The 27,884-nt window shown below is 44.2% G+C and overlaps 1 protein-coding gene across 1 annotated transcript in view; it reads right to left on the bottom strand.

Annotated features, from left to right (window-relative positions):
* Positions 1-3,586: 3,586 nt before the first annotated feature.
* RAB39B (RAB39B, member RAS oncogene family) overlaps positions 3,587-27,884 on the bottom strand; it is a 36,473-nt gene continuing 12,175 nt past the window's right edge. Inside the window, exon 2 of the mRNA XM_089678289.1 lies at positions 3,587-8,622. Coding sequence (XP_089534415.1) covers positions 8,196-8,622 — 427 coding nt within the window. The 3' untranslated portion in view covers positions 3,587-8,195. The remainder of the gene's footprint in view (positions 8,623-27,884) is intronic.

The following is a 27,884-nucleotide window of genomic DNA, read 5'->3' as shown; positions in this document are numbered from 1 at the left end:
GCTTTCTCCCTTGCAGCTGCGGCATGGTGTATTCTGTTTTGGTTCCACAGGACCCACTGAGAAAGGGCAGGCCAATGGTAAATCCATTCACATGCTTCAGAAAGCATCATCCTTCAATCCACTTTAATGCATGCTAGTTCCAAATGGAAAATGAATAGGTTACTAAAAATCTCACAAGACAAGATACAACTTTGGAAGTGATGTATTGTATCGTAATGTATTGTTTTGTTTCCGAGCATGCACCAGTATTGGTCACTCAATTTGTTATGGATGAACACTGTACTGGTTAAATGAAAATGCTTCATTCTGTTATTGGACTAGAACATTTTTTGTGCTTGTCCCTTCAGATATTTTCACATGAACTGTTGTGATTGGCTCTCGAAAGCTGTGTACTAACGATGAGATCATCGGATGATGACACAGAAAGCAGTATTTTTCGTCCAATAATCTCATTGTATATACAAGGCCTAATACTAGTCTGAAAATAGCAGTTTTCATCTCAGAATTCTAAAGTATCTAAACCTTAAGGGCCAGTTCACACTACAAAAACGCACTCCGGATGTTTTTGCTTACAGTCCACACGCAGGTCCGATGCAGTTTGCTATGTTCTAGTACAATTCTGTGCAGAAAAAATTAAGCACGTTCTACTTTTTTTTCCTGCATCGGAAACTGACTGCACTGGTGTGAACCAGGGCCATTGGAATACGTGGAAAACCATTGCATGCATTTTTGATGCAGAAAAAAAGTGCACTGACCTGCATCTAGTGTGAACTAGCCATAAGGACCAGTTCACACCACAAAAATCACACTCCGGCTACGTTTTTTGCTTACAGCTTACACCACACTCCATTCTGGTGCAGTTTTGATGCAGTTTGCTATGTTCCAGTATGGTTCTGTGCAGAAAAAAATGCAGCATGTTCTACTTTTTTTTTTTCTGCATCAGAAATTGACTGCACTAGTGTGAACTAGAGCCATTGAAATACATGGCAAACATTGTGCATGTATTTCTGATGGAGAAAAGAAAACGCACAGGACTGCATCTAATGTGAACCAGCCCTAAAACAAACATTTATATTATTGCAGCTTACCAGTCCTTGGATGTGGTGGTGGTCGTGCTGCAAAACTGAATGGGGCATTTATTTTTCCAAAATAAAAAATTCAGGAGGTGATCAAATAACACCGAAAGAAAGCTCTATTTGTTAGGAAAAAAATAACTTATATTGAATTTATGTACAGTGCTGCATGACTGCGCAATTGTCCGTTAAAGTAACGCAGTGCTGTATTGCTTACAGTTCACACCACACTCCATTCTGATGCAGTTTGCTATGTTCCAGTATGGTTGTGTGCAGAAAAAAAAGCAGCATGTTCTACTTTTTTTTTTTCTGCATCAGAAACTGACTGCACTGGTGTGAACTAGGGCCATTGAAATACAGTTGCAAGAAAAAGTATGTGAACCCCTTGGGATTATGTGGAGTTTTGCATGAATTGGGCATAAAATGTACTCTGAACGTCATCTAAGTCACAACAATAGAACACAGTCTGCTGAACATAATACTACACAAACATTAGATGTTGCCATGATTTAATTGCACATAACATGTAAACATTCACAGTGCAGGGAGGAAAAAGTATGTGAGGCCCTAGCTTAATGACTTCTCCCAGAGCTAATTGGAGCCAAGAGTGAGCCAAACTTGACTCCAATCAGTGTGATGACATTGGATGTGTTGCTGACAGCTGTCCTGCCCTTAAAAAACACACACCTGTTTTGGGTTTACTGGTTTCAAGAAGCACTGTCTGATGTGAACCATGCCTCACAGAAAAGAGCTCTCAGAAGACCTACGATCAAGAATTGTTGACTTGCATGAAGCTGGAAAGGGTTACAAAAGTATCTCCAAAAGCCTTGATGTTCATGTGTCCACGGTAAGACAGACTGTCTACAAATGGAGAAAGTTTAGCACTGTTGCTACTCTCCCTAGGCATGGTCGTCCTGTAAAAATGACTGCAAGAGCACAGCGCAGAATGCTGCATGAGGTAAAGAAGAATCCCAGAGTGTCAGCTAAAGACCTACAGAAATCTCTGGCACATGCTAACATTTTTGTTGACACATCTACAAGAAGAAAAACATTAAACAAGAATGGAGTACATGGGAGGAGACCACGGAGGAAGCCATTGCTGTCCAAAAAGAATATTGCAGCACGTTTGAAGTTTGCAAAAGAGCACCTGGATGTTCCACAGCACTACTGGCAAAATATACTGTGGACAGATGAAACCAAGATTGAGTTGTTTGGGAAGAACACACAACACTATGTGTGGAGAAAAAAAGGCACAGCACACCAACATCAAAACCTCATCCCTACTGTAAAACATGGTGGAGGGAGAATCATGGTTTGGGGCCGCTTTGCTGCCTCAGGGCCTGGACGGATTGTTGTCATTGATGGGAAAATGAATTCCAGAGTTTATCAAGACATTTTGCAGGAAAACGTACGACAATCTGTCCGCCAACTGAAGCTCCGCAGAGGATGGGTGATGCAACACGACAATGACCCAAAGCATACAAGTAATTCAACAAAACAATGGCTGCAACAGCACAGAATACGCCTTCTGGAGTGGCCCAGTCAGAGTCCTGACCTCAACCCGATTGAAATGCTGTGACATGACCTTAAGAGAGCGATTCACACCAGACATCCCAAGAATATTGCTACACTGAAACAGTTTTGTGAAGAGGAGTGGTCCAAAATTACTCCAGATTGTTGTGCAGGTCTGATCTGCAACTACAGGAAACGTTTGGTTGAGGTTATTGCTGCCAAAGGAGGGTCAACCAGTTATTAAGTCCAAAGGTTCACATACTTTTTCCTCCCTGCACTGTGAATGGTTACATGTTATGTGCAATTAAACCATGGCAACATCTAATGTTTGTGTAGTATTATGTTCAGCAGACTGTGTTCTTCTATTGTTGTGACTTAGATGACGTTCAGAGCACATTTTATGCCCAATTCATGCAAAACTCCACGTAATCCCAAGGGGTTCACATACTTTTTCTTGCAACTGTACATGGAAAACATTGTGCATGTATTTCTGATGCAGAAAAAAAAACACACAGGACTGCATCTCATGTGAACTAGCCCTAAAACAAACATTTATATTATTGCAGCTTACCAGTCCTTGGATGTGGTGGTGGTCGTGCTGCAAACCTGAATGGGCCATTGGATGTGCCAACACAAGACATAAGAGAAAAGAGGTGTGCGCTGTTTCATTGGATGTGCCCTTTAAGTTGGTCAGGTTATAAAACATATATCAAGATTCAGAATTTAGTAAAGCAATGCAAAGGACTGCAATAATTCCTAGACAACTACTTGGATTTTCGAACTGAAGTCAGCTCAGAGAAAGATAGATTCGGATTGAATTCTGTCTGTTATGGCATTTGCTGTTTATTTGATTGACTAAGCATTCTTGTTTATGTAGTGTTTTATTACAGGTGGAACATGTATAAAATGGTAAAGAGTGTACAAGATCATCTACAATGGGGAGCTTTGATGTAATATGAATTCAGTAGCTTACGTTTGGTCAGTACAAAAGAAACAGAGAGGTCTGTTACAAGTTTTATCAGTTCACATATTAACAGTTCTAGATACAAGCATGGTTTTGTCATTCACATACAGCTAGACAGCATATGTTCACATTTACAGTGCAAAACAGAAAGCAAGGAAGTGTACATTTTTATATTCTGGAGATTCTGAGGAATGCAAAACCAACATGCAGATTTTACCGTGTTACCTATTGAAGAATATATGCTTGGCTTGTTAATTAATACAATTTTATCTAGTCTTGTTTTTTTTTTTTTATTATAAACATAGAAGTCAGTTCTTAAAAAGTCCCATTTTGTTCCAGTACATTTAGATGGGACAGACAAATTGGATTCAACCATTTACCATTCAGAATACAGTAACTATTTGTCAGCTATATATGTATAAACTGCTTTGCCACCTTGAGTGACGATTTCAGTTGAACAACCATAAATTTTCTGTCCCAATACAAAAATTGTATCACTGCAACCTAGCAAATCGACGTCTCCACCTGCTTCTTTACCATCACAAACAGAAATTGCATTGTTGCAAGTCTTACTTGTTTGCACTGTATTTACATGGGCTTGTTGTGCAATATTGTCAGGTTGGTAATATGCTTCCCACATGCTCTCTATTTTAAAGAGGTCATCAACTAGGCCTAAACAAAACCCTCGCCGGATGTCATTGGCATACAGTATATAGCGCTCATTTCACAATGTAATTTTATAAAAAGTCAAAATATGAGAGAAGAGTCTGAATTAAAATGTACCTAATAAAGCTGATTGACATCTTTTTATTTTTTAATATTCCCATCATCAAATGCAACGGTCAGTTGTAAATACATAGCTCAGCCACACCTATTAGAGCAGCCTAAACTGGGCAAGAAGCACAAGAGCTCTTTGTCCTTATGGGAGAGATTAGGGACTCCTTTGAAAACATGCCATTGGTGAGCCTAAAACTCAATGCTGCCATGGGTTCAAGGATACCATCTTCATGGCAACTCATATTGAGTATCATCTAATACTTAAATCTGGCTTCAGTGGAGCCACCAAATGGGACACTTTTCTTACTATTTTTTTTTTCATGTTTGCCATCTTTTCCAGCAGTGATGCAAAATCTTTTGTCATAAGAATCTATCCCACATAGTATTATTCAATGGCTAACCAAACAGAAAGACACTCAGAGGGTAGCAGTTTAAAGATAAAATGGGGAGGTGGGTGACTAAAATTCGAGAACCAAGCCCCACCTAGATGAAGGACAGCATCAACCTTAAAGGAGGACTGCAAGACATTCTCTGTGCATTTCAACTGCTGTTGGTACACATCTGGTTGTGGTGCTCTGGGGTATCCAAACTGAATTCATTTATCCTGTAGGCCCTTAAGGAAGGCTAGGTTCACATATGTGCAGGTGGTGCCACGGCAGATCCGCACAAAAATCCGTGCAGCCGCACCACCCACACAGAAGAATGCGGACCTGCGAGAGGGTGTCATTAATTCTAATGGCACGCCGCCCGCACTGGAAATCGCAACCGTACTGGGAACTGAGGTTGCCGTGTGGGCTGTGTTTTCAGAAGATGTGCAGGGACTTCTTCCCTGCGTGTCCCGGGGCACGGGAGTCCATTCAAATGAATGGGCTCTCGTGCCTGCGCAAAACGCAACCCGCAGGAACGCGGATATGTGAACCTGGGGTAACAATGGGCTGGATGTTGCCGACATATTATGTGTGTGTGCATACAATGCACTATAGAGATAATATCTATGGTCAATACAGGTGTTACTACAAAGTGACATATTAATGACCACTTAATGTCATAAGGAGGGATCTGGCAGAATATAAAAAGTATAAGCACTGACATCTGCATTCATTATAGCAATTATCTAAACAAGGTGTTTTTTTTTTATTAATACTCATTCTACAAACCCCTTACACTGTTTTGGGTTACTCGGTCATTATTGTCTAGCTACTGCCTGGAGAAAGTGGCACAGTATCATGCAGTGAAACGTAACGGGGCCACTTAACTCTCCCTCCTCCATCACAGAATAGTCCCACCGATCCTGGCTCCTGTATACCTGCCGAGAATGTGGGAAGAAAGCCCTGTTGAAACTCCATATTGACTTGTCAAAGTGCACAAGGATATACTCCTTCCCTGTGCAACAACGCTGGGTCAATCACGAGGCACCTGTACTATCACATGGGAGAGGAGGCTTATCCATACCAGGACACTGCTTCTGTATGAAGCAGCAGGGACATGAAGAAAAGGGAGGGGTGGGGAAAAGTTAAGTGACACCTTTTACAATGCACGGGCAAAGAAAATGGTCACTTTAAGTTGGTTGTATACTGTATGTCCTATGGCGGTCATAAAATAAACAACGTTATCTTTATTTTTTATTGTATTTCCCTAATTCTCCATACATTCTAATATTCCAAATGTATCAGTGAAACACCAAAACCTAGTGCCACATTTGTCACTGAGCTTAAAGGAGGAGAGTAAACCATCATCCAAAAATTTCCAGCTTAGCAGACACAATTCCCCCCCCCCTTTACTTTTACAACGGTGACATCTAAGACATCTACAAAGTCTATTTCTCAAACCTGTCAAGGTTCGGGTTTGGGACAACGTAGAATCAAATATCTACAGGTACTTTAAGTTAAATTAATATTTATTATAGATACGCATTTCAAATCAAAGCAAAATCATCAGTTTGAAGCTAATAAACCTGGTATAAAGTGATAACTTGCTTTACTAATCCCTGCTAGGTACAAATCTGCATCAAGGTTGTACTACCACAGAAAGAAAAGGGAGTTTTCATTGACCTATTGCTTATTTAAGTTATGTGTTTCTTTTGTTGATTAGTGCAAAACAATTATATTTGGTCAAGATGATACTTTTAGTCTGACAATAGAAAAAATAAATAACTAAAAATTAAATTAGATCAGCAATTGATACAGTATATTATATCATTTTTGAGTTGCAAATAATAAAGGGGCTTTCCAGTGAAAAAAGGAAAACATGCAGATGATTCCAACCACTTCTTGAAGTAGTACAGAAGAGTATTTGCCTCTAACAGTCCCCTTGAACTCCTGCCCCCTATTTTATTTTTTTGCGGTGGTGGTGGTGGTGAGTAACAATGGTTTACTTAAAGCTGAACTCCGGGCAGAAAAACTTTAATTCAAATATATTCTTCAATAGCCACAAATGTGTGCAATAAATGTCTCAGATATTAACTTGTAAATGTAACTGTGACATCACATAGTTTTTGCAAAGAGCAGAGCTATGGGACGGACTCGGTAGGTCAACCCACTACAGGCTACCTACAAATAATTACAAGACCCATCACCCTGCACAAGGAGAGAGAGCAGCAGTAACTGGTTTTCTTACAAGAATCTCCTGTACTGAGGCATATTACATGAATTGTTTCAAGCTGGATTACTGCACACAGATATAGAAAAAATACATAAAGGATTCCAGAATTCACATAAGAATACACATGGCTCTTGTATTTAGATGATATTTGTTTAGCCCGGACTTCTGCTTTAGGAGACGTACAAAAGCAGGCGTCCAATTATCCAGTGCAGTTTTTATCTCCACTTGGCTTGAATCATACCGGATTCAGGAGCTCTGCAACTTCATGTGTATTGTATGATCTGCCTAACAGTCATGGGCTTACGTCTATCATAAAGTGGAATAGTAAGTTCAGGATCTTCACAGGTCTCTCTTAAAGGGGGTCAAGAACACTGCACCACTTACTGTACATGCAGCACTGCGTGACCCAATACAGAGGAAAGGCAGGGTCCATAGTTTTGGATTTTTTGTGACCTACCCTGAGCATAGCAATGGATTGGAGGTGTCACCATGTCCGACTGAACTGTAGGTGAACTCTGAGATCACATTTCTTGGAATTGGGAAAACTGGAAAGTAAAGGCAGTGGGATTCTTACATATTACTTAAAGAATTCATCACGATGTTAAAAAAAAAAAAAAGTATAGTGCCATCTACAATTTTTCTCTATCCTGCAAAGGTTTCATAAATTTAAGCCAGAGGCATCATAAAGCAACTACCGTCAGTGTGCCTGTTGGTACCACAGAGCTGGAACTGCCATTTTATAGGTCAAACCAAAAACTTCATAGATTCCACTGTGTAATGACAACAGTTTTTCTATTAGGCCACTGCATTATTAATTGCCACAGAAATTACTGAATTTAAAGTAAAAAGCTACAGAGTATTCATTGGTGCGTCATTTTTGTTTTTCAAAGTACAGTAAACAAAAGGGTTGCGTTTCCTATAACTATATATCATGACCAATACACTGTGGTATTAATTCACTGCATATAACTACCAACATTAAACTACACAGAATTTATCAAATGAATTAGGATGTATCTGAACTCTTGGTATCATTGACTTATGAATCCCAACTCCTAAACATAGACATACACACTTGGCCCTTGCCAGAGATGGAAAGAACGCTCATTGTCTAGAAATGTTTTTTACAAGCAATTTTTTCTTCTGTTCAACCTACCTCCACACCTTCCAGTGCAAAGTCAAGGTTACCTTTACCTGTCAGATTCATTAGGATGGTGTTATATTAGTAGAGTCTGTAATGGCGGCCTACATATTAGTAACTGTACCGCTTAGCAAAAGCACCGCCTGTCGGACTTAATTACCTCTTCAGAAGAATGCACTACATTTGGAACAAATCCACTTTTTACCCCCTCCCATCCTTCTTGAATATTTATCTCCCCCTTTCTAACAAGCTCATATATGTCACGAGTCAGGTCAGTGAAGGCTTTCTCTACATTAATGGCATCTCGGGCTGAGGTCTCGATGTATCTCATTCCATAGGCAGTGGCTAGTTTCTCTGCCTCGTGTCTTGTCACTTGACGTTGCGTGTCTAGATCACATTTATGTCCCACCAGAACAAACACGATCTGATAAGGTTGAACGTGGGCCTTCGCTTCTTCTAACCATTCATGAACATTCTGGAAAGAGCGACGATTAGTGATGTCAAATAGCAGGAGCCCTCCAACAGAATTTCTGTAGTAGGCACGGGTTATGGACCTGTAAATAAAAAGAATTTTTCAATAATAATGTGCCAGACTTTGAGAGTAACATTTACATAATTTACAAGTCTATATATACGATTATGAGTTGATGTTGGCATCATTTGACGTACTGTACAATATTATAACATGTTGGCTCAATCACCTCTGACCTCTTTAAAGCACTCCTATGGTTTTAGAGTAAATGATATCCTCTAAAACAGAAGAGTAGATAGGCCTGTTACAAAAGGTTTCAATGCATACTGCAAGTGCAATATTAAACTACACAACTTCAAATGTGCATGGAACCAGAGAGAACAAGTAAATACTGAGATCCCATTCACACTTGTGCAAATTGTCATGCGACTTTGGACATCAAAGTCGCATGTTAAGCTGTACCCAATGTTTTCCAATGATAACCATTCATATACATGCGACTTAACGTTGCAGGGACTTCAAAGCAATTCATGCACTAGTTTGGTGTGACTTTCATCCAACTTGAAGGCCATAGACTTCAATATTAACCCTCAAAAAGTTGCATGAAAGTCCTACCTGAATGTTTTACATGCAACAGTGGATCTCACTTTGCAGAGGGACAAGTTACTCCCATCCAAAGTTGCATCAAAAAAGCACCAAAGTCACGCAACTTTGGAGTCGTACAAGCATGAATGGAGCCTGATTTAACTACAATAAATCGGTAATAATACATAAATCCTTTATATTAAGAAAACCAAGCAATCACCATTGCACCTACCCTCGGTCACAGCAATATGTTAACATTGCTAAACTAGAGATGTGCTGCAATACACCACAGTGTATTGCTAAGCCATTATAGGGATTCTTTTATACAAGTCATAATTCGTTGTTGTATTTACAGCATTTTGGATAATAGTTCAAGACAGAAAAAAAGAATGCAAATCCAGAAAGCTGGGATTTTCTACAATGTGACAAAGGACCCATGTTTTTAGTGGTGTTCTTTAACACAAGTTACTAAATAATACAGCAGCCAGGGGCACTACCTGGCAAGAATATAAACCTGCACTGTTAATGGGTCCTGGAGACAAGAGTATGTCAACACAGATCAAGTATACATTACCATTCTGATAAACTTCCTCTACTCTCCATGATTGGTTTCTTATAGAAATTGTTAGCCATGATTTAAATTTACCCCAAACCTCCCTCTACAGCAGGGGTCTCCAAATATTTTAAACAAAGGGCCAATTTACTGTCCTTCAGGCTTTTGGGGGGCCAGACTGTGGCTACTTGGAGAAATGTCCTGGCATCAATAAGAGTAAACAATTTACCATCTTTGGTATCAGATGTGTTTTTGGTGTTAGTGGGAGGAATAGTGCTCCATCCTTGGTGTCAGTAGAAGGAGCAGTGCCCCATTGTTGGTGTTAGTGGCAAAATGTATGCCCCATTGTAGGTGCCAGTGGGAGGGATATTGCCCCAAGAGCTGGATAAAGGCAAGAAAAAGAGCCGCATCCAGCCCCAGGGCCACAGTTCGTTGACCACTGCGCTACAGCATGTTCCAGCATTCATGTTTTCTTTTACCTGGTTATTTAGTGTAAAAACTGTTTTTATTACTCCCTGTCTTGTAAAATTCTCACAGGGTCAGCTGCTGGGAGGAGGGATCAGCAGGGAGCGGTACAGGAGTTTCTATTGCGATAGGCATGTCCTCCAGAACTACATCCACCAAGAGAATTTAAGAGGCCCTTAGAGTATGCAATTTTCTTTCCTTCCACCAGGTGGAAGAAAAGAAAATTGCTCGCCTTCCCCATAAACAGTCATTGTTGATGGGGGGGAATCCCTCCCGCAGTGCTATTGTGTTCTGCCAATGGAGAATTTTCCATTCTGGTAAAACACAAAGATCACTGCTGGCAGTGATTGCATGAAAATAATCCGATAGGATCGATGGATCGACTTCAGTACAAGCAGCCTGCCCCTCAATGGATCAATTCTAGACCAGTCCCTGCTGAACTGGCTGAGATTTGATTCATTTATGGCTGGCTTTACCCTACAAACAGTGTGTGAGCAGGCTCTTGATCAGGGGTCTCCAAACTTTTCAAACAAAGGACCGGTTTATGGCCCTTCAGACTTTAAGAGGGCCGGAGTATGCCCAGTGGGGGTAGAAAATGTTTAGAGCCCAGCATCAGTGAAAATAAACATGGCCTCAGGGATGGTGGTCAGTAGGAGGAAGAGTAGTGCCCCATCATTGGTATTAATGGGAGGAATAGTACCACATAAGTGTTAAAAGTGGAAGGAATAGTGCCTTATAGTTGGTGTTAGTGGGAGGAATACTGCTTCATATTATTGGGAGGAATAGTGCCCCAAGGGCTGGATAAAAACTAGCAAAGGGCCACATCCGGCCCTCAGGCCGCAGTTTGGAGACCCCTGCTCTGGATAGTCAACGCAGCAGCATTTTTTGCAGATAAAGAAATCAATGCATGCTTCTGGTAGTATTAATATATATTTTGTAGTAAATATATGGATAATAGATGTGGGAGTGTGCATCCAATGCAGAGGTGTACTGCATATTTTTAAATTTTTTTAATTTTGCTCAGGCATATACTTTAAAGTGAACCTTTCCCCACCTTTTCACAAAAAATCGCACTCTGCATACTGACACACCGACAGACACTGCCAATCTGCTCATTTCAATCATCTCAATGCTGTCCTTTCCAAGATATGGCTCTTTGAAAACCCTTATGGCATCACAGCAATACCATTACTCAGCTGCTCCCGCACCAATATTGTAATGGAATTAACCACCACAATGGCTTCCCAAATAAATTCTATTGCAATGACAAATTCAAACAATGGAGGGGACTAGTATCAGCAAGACGGCTGCACTAGCATCAGGGGTTTTGGAGAGCTGCATCTTGGAAAGGACAGCATGGAGGAAAGCACAAGGCACACATTAGACTTACCTCCTGCACATATTTCTTGTCCAAATAATAACTAGTGGTGCACCGAAATGAAAATTCTGGTGCCAAAAACGAAAATTCAAAATGCACTTGCCTGAAAACCGAACCCGAAATGTGCAGTTTTTAAAAATGAATGTATATTTTTTGGAAAAATTACACTGATTAAAAAAACAAACAAACAATATATACCTCAATTTTCTTTGTAAAATATGAAAGATGATGTTATGGCGAGTAAATAGATACCCAACATGTCATGCTTTAAAATTGCGCACGCTCGTGGAATGGTGTGAAACTGCGATACTTAAAAATCTTCATAGGTGATGCTTTAAAAATTTCTACAGGTTAGCAGTGTAAAGTTACAGAGGAGGTCTAGTGTGAGAATGAATGCTCTTGCTCCAACGTTCGTGGCGATACCTCACATGTGTGGTTTGAACACCGTTTACATATGTGGGCATGGCCTACGTAAGTGTTCACCACTACATGCAAGCACGGGGGGACAGGGGCACTTTAAAAAAAAAATTTTTTAAATATTTAATTTTTTTTTTTTGCACTGTCCCTTTAAAAAATGTTTTAATCACTTTTATTCTTATCACAAGAAATGCATGCATGCATCCCCTGTGATAGAAATAATCAGTGACAGGTCCCCTTTATGGAGAGATATGAGGTCAATAAGACCCCACATCTCTCCTCTACAATGTAAAGCATTAGATAAAAAAAAAGCATTGATCTAGTGCAGTGGTGGGCAACCTTTTTTTTCAACTGAGCCAAATCTCGCCAAAACCACGATTGAAATTTATTTTGAGAGCCACATTTTTAAAACTGAAAATACATCCCCCATATAGTAATTCATCCCCCATAGTAATTCATCCCCCATATAGTAATTCATCCCCCATAGTAATTCATCCCCCATAGTAATTCATCCCCCATATAGTAATTCATCCCCCATAGTAATTCATCCCCCATATAGTAATTCATCCCTCATAGTAATTCATCCCCCATATAGTAATTCATCCCCCATAGTAATTCATCCCCCATAGTAATTCATCCCCCATATAGTAATTCATCCCCCATATAGTAATTTATCCCCCATAGTAATTCATCCCCCATATAGTAATTCATCCCCCATATAGTAATTCATCCCCCATAGTAATTCATCCCCCATATAGTAATTCATCCCCCATATAGTAATTCATCCCCCATAGTAATTCATCCCCCATATAGTAATTCATCCCCCATAGTAATTCATCCCCCATATAGTAATTCATCCCCCATAGTAATTCATCCCCCATATAGTAATTCATCCCCCATAGTAATTCATCCCCCATAGTAATTAATCCCCCATATAGTAATTCATCCCCCATATAGTAATTTATCCCCCATATAGTAATTCATCCCCCATAGTAATTCATCCCCCATATAGTAATTCATCCCCCATATAGTAATTCATCCCCCATAGTAATTCATCCCCCATAGTAATTCATCCCCCATATAGTAATTCATCCCCCATAGTAATTCATCCCCCATATAGTAATTCATCCCCCATAGTAATTTATCCCCCATATAGTAATTCATCCCCCATAGTAATTCATCCCCCATAGTAATTCATCCCCCATATAGTAATTCATCCCCCTATAGTAATTCATCCCCCATATAGTAATTCATCCCCCATAGTAATTTATCCCCCATATAGTAATTCATCCCCCATAGTAATTCATCCCCCATATAGTAATTCATCCCCCATAGTAATTCATCCCCCATATAGTAATTCATCCCCCATAGTAATTCATCCCCCATATAGTAATTCATCCCCCATAGTAATTCATCCCCCATATAGTAATTCATCCCCCATAGTAATTCATCCCCCATATAGTAATTCACCCCCCATAGTAATTCATCCCCCATAGTAATTCATCCCCCATATAGTAATTAATTCCCCATATAGTAATTCATCCCCCATAGTAATTCATCCCCCCTATAGTAATTCATCCCCCATATAGTAATTCATCCCCCATAGTAATTCATCCCCCATATAGTAATTCATCCCCCATAGTAATTCATCCCCCATATAGTAATTCATCCCCCATAGTAATTCATCCCCCACATAGTAATTCATCCCCCCTATAGTAATTCATCCCCCCTATAGTAATTCATCCCCCATATAGTAATTCATCCCCCCTATAGTAATTCATCCCCCATAGTAATTCATCCCCCATATAGTAATTCAACCCCCCTATAGTAATTCATCCCCCTATAGTAATTCATTCCCCATATTGTGTCAATTCACTTACCTTTGCTCCGCGCGTTCTTCTCGCCGTGTTCCCGCGCCGTTCTGGTCTTCAGGGCGGACTGTGAGAGGAGAGGAGTTCGTCACACTGCCCCGCCTACATCCTGGCTGCCCTGCCTACATCCTGACAGCTGCAGAGTCCTGACTTTTGGGGTGGCCGCCCGAGAGGAGGGAGGGGGGCGGCCGCCCGAGAGGAGGGAGGGGAGCGGGCGCCCGGCACACAGAAGAGCCGCATTTAAGTTTGTAAAGAGCCGCATGTGGCTTGCGAGCCGCGGCTTGCCGACCACTGATCTAGTGCGTTAAATAAAATGACCGGAACAGGAAGTGACATCGCTCCGGTCCTCCAAGGGCATAGAGATAAGTGGCGGCCATCTTTCCTTCATTCATCTCTATACCCAGTGCCGGGATCGATGGTTTCTCAGGTAAAGCTGAGAACTACTGAGCGGCTGCTTAGTTTCCTTTGCTTGTGACAGCAGAATGGAGTGGCATGGAGTTAAAGGAAAGGTAAGTATATGCTGCTGGGCAAGCTAAGTGACCAATTACTTTGCCCATTATAACCACAGTGAAAGGTCACTTTAAAGCCCCGTACACATCCGTACACATGATGAGAATATCGGACGAATGATCGTCCATTTTTTTGGGGTTTTTTGCATGCTAGTCTCATATCGAAAATGTGCCCTGGTGATCAGTGTACATGTCCCCTCTGTGGAAAGCCGATTACCGGATCTCCTCTCCTCTCGAGTTGTCAGCATGACAGCTTGAGAGAAGAGAAATGCTGATAACCGGCATTTCCCTGTTTACATGTGATCAGCTGTGATTGGACACAGCTGATCACATGACCGAGCCGACATCTTCGGCTCTTTCCGTGATCGGTGATCCGCTGTGTCTGAGGGACACAACGCACCGCCGACTGCCACGCTGTGCACTCCCTGAGCCGCGCATGCGCAGTGAGAATGGGAGGACGTCATATGACGTCCTCCCAGAACAATAGAACCACCTTGCATCCGTCATATTACTATATTGCGGGCGGGAGGTGGTTAAGAGTACTAGCCTTAGCATCAACACAACCTTAGACCCATATGTCCCAAATAAGTTGGAAACGTATGCATTCGCAATCAGGATGCCCCATTTGGACGGACAGTTATGAAAAAAGCCAACACATGGGTCCTCTCACTGCCCACAGATGGCTTCCCACCTGGATTGGAAAACTCATTTTTTGGGGGGGGGGGGGGGGGAGTGCATGTGATCAGCACAGGGCCAATCAGCACTGCCCAGACGGGGTCAGGGGTCATGCAGCCTCATAGGACAATCAGGGGAGAATGAAAACTCCTACAAGCTTTAACCAGTGCTCAGCTGGACACTTATAGAAGTCACAAGACTGCTATATACTACTGATGAGAAAAAAGTATTTAGCAGTTTAGATTGACTAAAATACTTACATTTCCATGTTGTGTGTACTATGGGAGACCAGATATAGTGAACGCAGGGTCCTGGGTTTAGTAACACGTTCATTTGTTTGCAATGATAAGGCCGAGTATGACCACTCTAGATTTATGGTTAGTGGAGCTACAGAAGGCTGATGTTTCAGATAATTCATATTTCAAATAAAAGGCACCTCTGAAAACTACCAGGACTTTACTGTGGGCTCACTTTTTCTAGCTGTTGCATCTTTTCCATGTTAAACTCCCAGTGGGGAAAATTTTGTTCTCACCTTTACTCAAGAGATTCTGATGTAGGAAAAATAAAAACACATTCACTACCTTTACATATACCTCAATAGACATTTGTGGGGCCGACACACTGAAAAGAAGGGACCATCATGCATTGGGACCTGGAAGTCTTGTGGTCTGAGCAAACTGAGGAAATGATTATAATTCTGATGCTGCAGTTATACCCCCAGCGTCACTGCCACTTGCTAGAATAACAGAAAAGCTCTTTCTTGCAAGACAATGTACCTGTGTGAACAGTCTCATGCAAGTTAACACTCCCCACACCTAAGATGCAAACCCTTTACTACTACTCAGGGGGCTATTCATTAATTAAACCCCAACTCCAGGATATAAGCAACAACAAATCCCCTCCTACTACCCCTGGTATTTATTTATTTCAGGTACTTATATAGTGCAGTCAATTTGCGCAGCGCTTTACATATATATTGTACATTCACATCAGTCCCTAACCCTCAAGGGGTGTACAATCTAAGGTCCCTAACTCACATTCATATATACACATATTAGGGCCAATTTAGACCGGATCCAATTCACCTACCAGCATGTCTTTGGAATGTGGGAGGAAACCGGAGTACCTGGAGGAAACCCATGCAGGCACAGGGAGGGCATGCAAACTCCAGGCAGGTGGTTCCGTGGTTGGGATTCGAACTAATGACCCTTGTACATCCAGGTGGAAGTGCTAACCATTTAGTCACTGTGCTGCCACTGGTATGAAAAAACATCTATCCAAATGTCTATTTTACTTACCTGACTCCATGGTCACATGGCAATCCTGTTAACTTCCTGGAGTCCTTCTTCAGATGTCAATATCATTGCCTACATGATATGGACACTCCTATTGGTGGAAGTGACACCTTCAGTAGTGTGACCTTCTCATAGACTCCAGAGTCAGGAGGACTCATGGGGACAGTGAGGTGACTGGTATCCAAGAAGATAACAACAGGAAAACATGTCTGGCTCATATAGGAACACATATGGCTCATATGTCTGCTTGGCTCATATAGGAACTGTGACTTTGATCGATTACATTACAGGATGGCTTAGGAAGAGGTGTTTGGAATTTAGTCTGAGGAGTAAGGTCATTTATGTACAAAGCACTATTTAAAATTCAATTTTTGCCTAAAAGAAACTCACCACCGCTGGTTTCACCGGCCGTCTTTTCTCCCCGGCGCTGGCATCTTTAGTGTGGGCACCGGGCTTTGCCAGCTAGCAGCTTCACAGCTGGGTGCCCACTGCGCATGCTCGAGAAGTGATGTGCTTTGTGAATGGCCCCGTAGTCTTCTGGGACCTGTCACGTATCACAGAAGACTACATGAAGGGGGGGGGTGGAGGACACAATTTCAGCTTCTGATCACCTAGGCGATCGCAGCAGAAGTGGGAGTGGGTACCTGTCAAATTCGGGTACCCGCTCCCCAAAGGTGCCAATCCTTAATGGGGAGCGGGGGACAAAGGCTTAAAGTGGAACTTCCCCTTTTGAGTGGAGCTCCGCTTTAAGGCAAGTTACCATACTAGGCTCCCTTCATCTTTACCTGGAGAATCCAGTGGTGTCAGGCTTCTTGGTCCCCCACAGTTCTCACTAGGTACTCCTGCCAAGCATTACTGCAGGAGATAGTGCTGGAATAGACATCGGCAGGGGGAACAAAAGAGATCGACATGAAGTATCAGTTTCCCTGTTGACTTTGAGGTGGGGGGAACAATTTCTCAGAATCAAAGTGGTGTTTGGAGGTGCAGGCAACAGGAGTAGTGAATATTCCCTCTTTTCTTTTACAGGTATAGCCTTACATTGGAAGTTTAGTATAGCAACACGGTCACTGAACTCCAGACAAACATCTGAAGCAGCAGACTAATAAGGTCATCTCGCTGCTCATTCTGCTCTCTCAGCATGGTCCCTGTCAGCACACTAATCAGGTCCTAGTGCTGCCCTCCCTCTCTCCGTATGAATGTTACTGTATAGGGGATTACAAGAAGCTAATAAAAATAAAATTCCAGCTGTTTACTAGAATAATAACAATAATAATAAGAATAGAACTGCACCACAACACGTTTTTGGTACCACTCCTGCCAACTCTATGTGCCTTAGGTATTCTATGTATCTCAAAAATATACAAAATTGCAAAAACGTTCCATTTCTCACGTGTAACCCCCCCCCAAAAGAATTTATCCATGAAAAATCTCAACAAAGATGGTTGAAAAGCATGTATATATTTAAATCAACGCTGCTGCTGCCCTATTGGAATAACCCAACAGCATATCCAATTATCAAATTTCAAAGGGTGGCGCTGCACTGATCTTGTGTTTTTAATAATTCTCTTATTTAAAGTGCCCCTGGAGGATGTTCTGATGACGAAACACGTAGGGCGTGGCTTTGGACATTGATGTCACCACGCACACCGACTTGTCTACTCATGGCCAGAGATTGCGGTCGGCGCAAGCCTTGGGTTGATGTCAATGCTCTTGGATTTTAAGCTAACGAGCAGGGCCCTCCAAATTGTATTGTATCTGTAATGTCCTAGAAGGGAATGCACTGCAAGCTGGCTGTTCACACCCCAGCATGTACCACTGGTGAGTCCATTTACTACTTTTGGGTGGTGGATTCAGAGTGGTGTTTGGTGAAAAAAGGAGGAATAAGGAAGAAGCAATTATTTAGTTCAACATTTGGGACTATTGTTTGCAATAAGATATGTGTTAAATGTCACACTTTGACTTCTAGAGATTAATTTGGCTCATGGCACATGTTTATCTTGCACTGTATATGGGAAGGTTTTATTTATTGTTATTTTGTGTCTTTTATACTGATGCAGTAAGGTTTGATGCATATTATTACAGTTTATTGGCACTTTAAGTAGATGAAGGCACTTTAAAGGAGAGAATTATTAACAACACTACAAGATCAGTGCATCGCCACCCTTTGAAAGACCTGTAACTGGCCACAATACTTACCTAATGAGAAAAGCATATGTTCCATCCTTCCATAATGCTCCCCCCACTTCTTGATGCCTCTTTCCTACTCTCCTTCCTCCATCGCTTCTATATGTGCCCCTCCCCCCCACGTTATTTGCTCATTTGTTGACCTTCCATATGGGCCCTGAGGCCATGCACTATTAACCTCTTCTTGTTCAATTTTATATATTTTTGATGTTGAATGGCCATTCTTACACAGCAGGCCTGCATGCCTGGCTTGTGTCAAATATGCCTTGCACTGGCTCTGTATTTGTACCTTTGGAAAACAAAAAGAATTGAACAGTAAAAATAAAATTCTGGCATTTATACCAGTTGCATTTGAAAAAACAACACGCCTAAATCTAGGTTCACACCTATGCAGGTTGCATTTGAGGTGTTTCTGCATTGCGTTTTTGCCACATTTTCTTTTTCTCGTTGCTAGGTGGATTTTAAATGCCAAATGCATCAAAAACGTGGCAAAAACGCAATACATGCTTTTCTGCAGCGTTCCCATTGAAGTCTATAGAACCAAAAAACGCAACAATATGCGTTCAAAAAAGTCCTTGATCCTTTCCAAAAAAACGCACCGGGTGAAAACATAGAGATGTGAATGTGTCCCATAGGAAATCCTGTTAAATGGACTGTACTGCGTTTCATAAAAACGCTGCGGAAAACGCTTAGGTGTGAACCTAGGGTAAGACAAGCTACAGTTACTCAGGACAGACAGAGGCCTGAGCCTGAGGCTCCATGTACACAGGACGTTTGCAAAACACTTCTGAACGATGGAAACTGGCTGCTGGAAAACGTAGGTTAAAAAACGTCTGTTTAGCCGCGTTTGCATACCGCATTCATGAGCGTTTGCATTTAGAAGTGTTTTTTAAAAATAATCTCAGGAGACCTTCCCAAATGCCCTGAAAAATAGTAAATAATTAACTATTTCAGACATTTTGAGAGAAATAGAGAGAGCAGAAGCAGAGAGAGCAGTATGTGTTGAGATTACCTATCTTTTCTGGTTGTATTCACTATGGATCCCATCACGAGCATAATGCGGCATGTTTTACCATTTTTTCCTTCACGCGAAACTTGGAACTGACTGCGCTGGTGTACCAGGTCCATTTGAATACATGGGAAACGCTTTGAATGCATTTCTGATGATGAAAAAAGGATCTGGACAGCATCTGGATATGGAACAGTTAAAAAGCGCTTCTAAAAGCAAACACTTATAAAGGTAGTTAACCGCGTTTACAAGCGCTTGGCGTTTGAAATGCTGATAAAATCTACTCCTGAACGCAAGTTTGGTGTGTTTAAAAAAAACGACTGTAGGAGTGCGCATGCGCGGCCGGCGGGACGGACATGTCCGTTGAGGCTCCGTCTCCCCGTCGGGTGACAGCGCCGCCAAGCAGCGGGTCCCAGGGTCCGATCCGCCCTGGTCTGCGGCGGATCTCCTGCAGCAGGTCGGAGATATCCGACGGAACACGTGTCCCTGCGGCGAGCTCCGCACAGGCCCGCCCACCACACTGAACCTGGGCAGAAGAGAGAGAAAAAGGGGGCTGAGAACACCATAACAGCCCCCCCCCCCCGACTGACGAGCAGCAGAATGGTTAAGGGGGCACCCCGGCACCAGGTCCCCCCTTCTACCAAGTCAATCAAGGAGGCCCTGGCAAAGGCCTCCACAAAGATGGCCACCGCCCCAGCACATGGAAGCAAGAAGGTGACAAATACATATGCAGCCCTACAGGATCCGCAGCCCAGCCATCCCTGCACGTCTGAGGGTGAGTCTGACACTGAAACTGATGTCCCTGCACAAGCCCTGACGCCTGACCTTACTACCCCTGACCTGCTGACCCGCTTTGAAATAATGCTACACAAAGCTTTGAAGCAAACCTCGGACCGCATCACTGCTACACTATCTAGGGAAATCCGTGAACTAGGACAACGCACTGCGGACCTAGAGCTGAGAGTAGATGGTCTTGATGATACGCTTCAGACACATACGGATGACCTTGACCTTCTGCGCGACGAAAACGCAACACTATTGACACGACTGGAGGACTTTGAAAACAGGGCACGACGCTCCAATATGCGTATTCGTGGCCTCCCGGAAACGATCGTCGATCTCCAATCAACAGTAACAGCTCTGTTCCAAGAGCTTGCCCCAGCTATCCCAATCGAAAGATTAGAATTGGATAGAGTACACAGGGCGTTAGCATTACGACGCACGGATGGTCCACCACGTGACATTATAGCCAAGCTCCACTTTTTCCGCACCAAGGAGCAACTCCTACAAGCCGCCCGTAACGCAGAATCTCTACAGTTCCAAGGTCATTCATACCAGCTATTCCAGGATCTAAGCCCCACAACAATCACCAAGCGCAGGGCTATGAAACCTCACCTACAAGTACTTCAACAACACGCTATACCATATAGGTGGAGCTTCCCCTTTGCAGTGCGATTCAGATACCAATCCCGGGATTACACTTGTAAGACTCCAGAAGACCTACTAGACACCCTGCGGATCTTACAACTGCATTCCTCAGCGACACCTTCAGAAAGCGCCAAGCGGAGGTCCACATCCTGCTCGCCGCGGAAGTCCCTTCCCACACGTGCCACTGAAGGCCCACTGAACCTCCACAAACGAGGCCGCTTTTCATCTCCGGGTCTATCTACACAAGATACCATGGACTGAACGGTGTCTCATGTCTATCCTTCTTCTCTCCACTTTATTGTGGCCATATACACCAAACGGTGTACTCCTTTGACTGTTATTACTGCTATTAAGGTTATTACCGTTGATATCCTCTCTCCCTCTACCTGTTAAATTTTGGTTGCCCCATTACCTCGGAATTGTTTGGCTCCCCCCCCCCCCTTGGGGCCCCACTTTCGGTTAGTTTGTTTGAGAGCCTAAGCTCTGACGGCATGCGACGCCCTTTCCCCTAGGATATCTCACTGATACTGCTTATGCCGTCTGAGTTTGGGATAGCGTGATCTTCATGAATCTATTTTCTTTATGTACCTGTTTTTTTTTTCTACCGGGACCTTGCCACCTTTTATCAGTCAAGTTGCTGTCATCCTCACGGATCGTGTACCTGCACACTCCAACCTAGCCCTTGTGTTATTGGTTATTTAATAACGCTTGGGCTACTATTGTTCCCTAGCCCACCCTGACTCAGGGTGTCCTTGGGAACCCATCTTTTAGGCCTTAAATGGCCTCTTACACCCCTTCTTTCCTGTTTCCTCTCCCGTATCGTACCCCTCCTCCCTCCCTCCAACATGACTTCAAGACTCTGCACAACGCACTCCACGATGCCCTCATCCCCCATCAGGCTCCACCTTGGGAAGTAATGTCAGACTATCCTAACCATCACGCGCTTTCCTCATGGGTTCGTTAAATATTCTTACCCTGAACGTGCAGGGCCTCAATATCCCACAGAAACGTACTAAGGCCTTCCGAACCTTTGCTACACTTAAAGCTCACGTGGTTTGTCTACAGGAAACGCACTTCACTCCCAACTCCACTCCTAAGTTTTTTGGCCCCCGATATCCTCAGGTCTATACAGCCTCTGCCGCCACCAAACGCAGGGGGGTACTGACAGCCTTTCATCGCGCAACACCTTTCACACTAGGCACCGAAATTAAAGACCCGGAGGGTCGTTACCTCCTGTTAGTTGGGCAACTCTTGGATATAGATGTCACCATCTATATTAAAGACCCTTTAATATTCCTTTCCCACATACTCTCGACTATAGACCACCATAAGCGCGGAACTTTAATTGTTAGCGGAGACTCTAATAGTGTAGTATATCCCTTCCTCGATAAATCCCCTCAACCATCTTCTGCCCCTGCCTCTAAACAAACTTCCCAATCCATTCTACACCGTTACTCCTTGATAGATACATGGCGAGAACTCAACCCGGCGAAACGCCAATACACCTTTTATTCCCACCCCCACCAGTCATTCTCCAGGATAGATCATATTTTCCTTACCACCGCCTCTACCCCCCGGCTCCTGACTTCTGAAATAATTCCGATACCTTGGTCTGATCATTGTGCTGTATTCACGGCTATGACCTCCTTGGCCCCATCCCGCGCTGAACCCTCTTGGATTATTAAGGATAACCTGCTTGCAAACCCAGCTCATTGCCTAGAAATCAAAGCAGCCCTTAAAGACTACTTTTCTCTTAACCAATCGCCTGATATTTCTCCTCTCCTGTTATGGGAAGCGCATAAACCAGTTCTGCGAGGGTTTTGCATTAGCAAAGCATCCTTCTTAAATAAAAGCAAAAGGCAGCAACGTCTCACACTAGAGCAAACCTATGATCGTTCCCATCAAGCCTTCCAGGCGGCTCCTACGCCTGCCAATCGTGAGACCCTGGAGCGTTCTAGATTGGCTCTAGATCTATTTCTCACAGATCAAGCTGAACTCTCGCTCCGACGATCTAGACACAAATACAAATATTACACCAAGGCGAATAAACCCAATACATTCCTGGCCCTCTCACTTCGTAGGCTTGACCAACTCACTAGACCTATCCGGTTACGCACCTCTTCTGGCAACCTCACTAGTAACCCAGAACACATTCTACAGATTTTCCATAAACACCTGTCACAGCTTTATTCCTCTTCTACACCTTTTGACCCCACGCAAGCAGATGCCCTTCTAACCCCCATTTCCTTCCCGAAACTTTCTGAGTGCCAGGGGGAGGCACTTGAGCGACCCATTTCCCTAGCCGAAACCTTAGATGCTATTAAAAATTTAAAACTACGTAAACGCCCAGGACCAGATGGCTTCTCAGCCACATATTACAAAAAATTTGCTCACCTCCTTACACCTATCCTCACTAATGCCTTTAACGCTCTACTGTATGGCCACGTTTTTAATCATGATACAGTACAAGCGAACATTTCAATGATCCCAAAGCCGAATTCTGACGATACGCAGTGGTCCAATTATAGGCCAATCTCTCTCCTCAACATTGACGTTAAACTGTTAGCTAAAATCCTCTCTTCAAGTCTTAACCTATGTATTGGCTCTCTAATTCTTAACGACCAAGTGGGCTTTATTCCAACTAGGCAAGCGGGTGATAACATCAGACGTGCATCTCTTTTAGCTAGGTCTTAGCTAGGTCTCGCAATATTCCCGCCTGTTTCCTGTCCCTAGATATCCGTAAAGCATTTGATACAGTCTCATGGCCATATCTCAGCTATATATTGAGTCGTTGGGGTTTTGGCCCACATTTCTTAACCTGGATCTTCTCGTTATATCGAGAGCCCTCAGCCAGAATTAGGTATCTGGGACACAGGTCGGCTCAGTTCCCGATCTCCAGAGGCACGAGACAAGGCTGCCCTCTGTCCCCTTTGCTCTTTGCCCTGGCTATAGAGCCTCTGGCCCTCTTAATTAGAGCTAACCCGGATATCAGGGGACTTGAGATAGGAGGCACGCATCATAAGTTATGTCTCTTCGCGGATGATGTCTTGCTCTTTCTCTCATCCCCATTGACTTCCACTCCTTCTCTACTCCGGCTTCTCGAGGTGTTTGGCTCACTCTCTGGCTTACTAATAAACCCTAATAAATCAACAGCACTCAACATCTCTCTCCCCCCTTTAGAGTTGACGCACCTAAAACAGATTCTACCATTCCCTTGGTCGCGCTGTCATATCCCATTCTTGGGTATTAAACTGACCCCTAAGTTATCAGACCTTTACGCAGCTAACTATCTTCTGATGCTAAACCATCTTTCTGCCCTTTTGACCAAATGGTCTTCCTTACCCCTCACATGGCTAGGCAGAATAGCAGTTATCAAGATGTCAATCCTCCCAAAAATTCTATATCTATTTAGAGTCCTCCCAGTCCCAGTCCCCCCTCACTACCTCCGCACACTACAGTGTCGCATTTTTTCCTATGTACGGGGTGATACTCGTCCTCGTATACCTCGTTCCACCCTATACCGTCCTAAGCTCAAAGGTGGTCTAGGCCTACCTGACATCAGCAAATACAATCAAGTAGCGCATTAAGCCCAATTACCTAAGTACCATGCTACCTTTGAAATCCCTCAATGGGTTGCACTTGAATCGATAGAATGTGACCCCTTATCTACAGCTAACTTACTCTGGTTGAGGCCTATAGACCGCCGCTCTATAACCAACCCCATCACGTCTCACTTTTTATCCCTATGGGATAAACTGAAAACCCGATAACCCCTCCAATCGCTACATAATCCTCTGCTCTTGTTTTTACGAAACCCAGCTTTTCCCCCGGCCTGGCAGACGCCCCTTTTATTCAAAGCCTGGTCCTCTTCTAATTTGCTCCGCACGCATCATTTCCTGCAGAGGAATAAGTTTAAAACCTTTGCCTTGCTGCGGGAAACGCATGGCCTCCCAGCTTCCGAGATATTCCGATACTTACAGCTACAACACTTTTATGCTCCCTACGCTACAACAACAAATCGGCCAGATGCTATGTCTTTCTTCGAACGAGCGTGCTACAAAGACCCCCATAGACGTGGGCTTATTTCTTGGTTATATTCACTCTTCACTACTTCGATTACCACGCCCCCCCTCTGTATACCCATAAGTGGGAAGTGGATTTGGGCAGGAAACTCGACCCATCTGACTGGGATCACATTTGGGCTAACACAAAATCATCTTCGCAGAACATTGTAGCATTGGAAACGAATTATAAAGTTTTAACCCGCTGGTACTTGGTCCCAGCGAGAATCGCAAAGTTTACCCCTAATTACTCGCCCAACTGTTTTAGAGGTTGTACAGACTTAGGGACGCACTACCATATGTGGTGGGATTGCCCAGTGGCCCGGGTCTTTTGGGATGAAATTTTCACCATGCTATCTACACTTAGCGCTATCACTTTAAGACCTGCTCCAACAACAGCCCTACACAATCAGTGCCCCCCTGGCGTCTCCAACTCGCAATTCAAGCTCCTTATGCAAGTTACAACAGCGGCTAAGCAGGTTATAGCGAAATCCTGGAAATCCCCCACCCTTAGTGTTGCTGCCGTCAAAACCAGAATAACACAAGCCATGATACATGCAAAGGTGGAAGCCACGATTCTTGACACGATCCCCAAATTTTTGCACATATGGAACCCCTGGGTAGAGCGCTTCCTCCCGCCTAACTTTGATGAATCACTCCTTCTCCCTTGATTTCTATATTGTGCGCCAAGAATACTGTCAATAGTCCTTCGGCACTCTCCCATGGAGGTCTCATCTGGTCCCATTCACCAAGACTGAGCGGTCACAAAGGTGGTGGTGTCGGCCTGCTCTTATCACCGCTGAGCACCTTCCAGGTCCTCCCTAACCCCCCCTCCCTAACCTTCTCCTCCTTCGAAGCTCACTGCATCCGGCTCTTCTCACCCACCCCCCTAAGGATCGCAGTGATCTACAGGCCCCCTGGATCCATAGCCCGCTTCCTGGATGACTTCGCCGCCTGGCTTCCCTTCTTCCTCTCCTCTGAGCTACCGACCATCATCCTCGGGGACTTCAACATCCCCATCAATGACAACACCCCAGCTACCTCCCAACTCCTCCACCTAACCTCCTCCTTCGCGCTCACACAACACACCCAATCCTCCACCCACATCAATGGGAACACCCTGGACCTCGTCTTCTCCCACCTCTGTACCCTCAACCAGTTCTCTAACACACCCTTCCCTCTCTCCGACCACCACCTCCTCACGTTCTCCACCTCCCCTTCCCCCAACTCCCCCCCCCCAGTGCGCCAAACCATCACCAGCCGCAACCTCCGCAACCTGCACCCGGCCCCCCTCCACTCGGCTGCCGACCGCCTACACGACAGCATCCTTCCACTGTCATGTCCTGACCTAGCCACCTCCACGTACAACGACTCACTATCAGCTACACTAGACTCTCTGGCACCCCTAACCACACGCAACATCAAACCCAGACCACTCCAACCCTGGCAGAACGACCACACTAAACGCCTCAAACGCCGCAGTCGTGCGCTGGAGAGACTATGGCGCAAAACCAGGTCCCCTCATACATTCTCCCTCTACAAATCTGCCTTCCTCACCTACACCTCCTCCCTCCACGCCGCCAAGCAGGCCTACTTTGTTAACCTGATTAACACCCTCTCCACCTGCCCTCGCCGACTCTTCTCCACCTTCAACTCCCTGCTCTCTCCCCCCCTTCCTCCACTCAGTACCTCACTTACCGCCCACGAGATTGCCACTCACCTCCACAGCAAGATTGACGCTATCCGCAAGGACATAGTCAACTTGCAATCTACCTCCCCATCTAGCCTCCCCCCTTCTATCACCCCCTCATCTCTCCCCTCCTCTGACCTCGCAACGGCACTGCCCCCCACCACACCCAAGGCCCTGCCTACCGTAACCCCCCCATCACTGCACTCCTTCAGCCCTACTACCACTGAGGAAGTCAGCAGAGTCTTCTCAGAAGCCCGTCTCACTACCTGCCCCCTGGACCCTATCCCCTCTCAACTCCTCCGGTCACCCCCCTCTTCCCTCATCCGCTCCCTTACCCACATCTTTAATCTCTCCCTCTCTACTGGCGTATTCCCCTCCCCCCTAAAACATGCGCACATCACCCCCATACTCAAAAAGCCCTCTCTGGACCCCACTGACCTCAACAACCTCAGACCAATTTCCCTGCTGCCACTCACTTCCAAGCTCCTTGAGCGCTTGGTCTTCGATCGCCTAAGCGCCCACCTAGATGACAACAACCTCCTTGACCCACTACAGTCCGGCTTCCGTCCCCTACACTCCACCGAAACTGCCCTCCTCAAAATCACCAACGATCTACTAACCGCCAAAGCCAAAGGCGACTACTCTGTCCTCCTCCTCCTAGACCTCTCTGCGGCCTTTGACACAGTCGACCACCCCCTCCTCCTTAATAAACTACTCTCCCTTGACATCAGAGACACCGCTCTCTCCTGGTTCTCGTCCTATCTATCCCAACGCTCCTTCAGTGTCACCTACAATGGTGCCACCTCCCCTTCTCTCCCCCTCTCTGTTGGGGTCCCCCAGGGCTCTGTCCTTGGACCCCTTCTCTTCTCCATCTACACCTCCTCCCTTGGCAAACTCATACACTCCCACGGCTTCAATTACCACCTCTATGCTGATGATACTCAAATCTACCTATCCACCCCTCACCTCACCCCCTCATTCTCCGCCCGCATCACTCACCTCCTAAACGACATCTCTGACTGGATGTCGCTCAATTTCCTCAAACTCAACCTCTCCAAAACCGAGCTTCTCATCTTCCCCCCAGCCCGCGCCCCCCCCCCCCATCCTTTCCATCACTACCAACAACACCACCATCAATCCCGCCCAGCAAGCCAAGGTCCTTGGCGTCATTCTGGACTCAAACCTTTCCTTTCAACCTCATATCAAATCTCTCACAAACACATG

Source organism: Staurois parvus, unplaced genomic scaffold (assembly GCF_062004578.1).
Source record: "Staurois parvus isolate SC_StPar_1 unplaced genomic scaffold, SC_StPar_1.0 ptg000202l, whole genome shotgun sequence".
In the NCBI taxonomy this organism is placed as follows: Eukaryota; Metazoa; Chordata; class Amphibia; order Anura; family Ranidae; genus Staurois; species Staurois parvus.
Note: the sequence above shows the minus strand (reverse complement) of the source record. Positions and strands in the feature narration are given on the sequence as shown.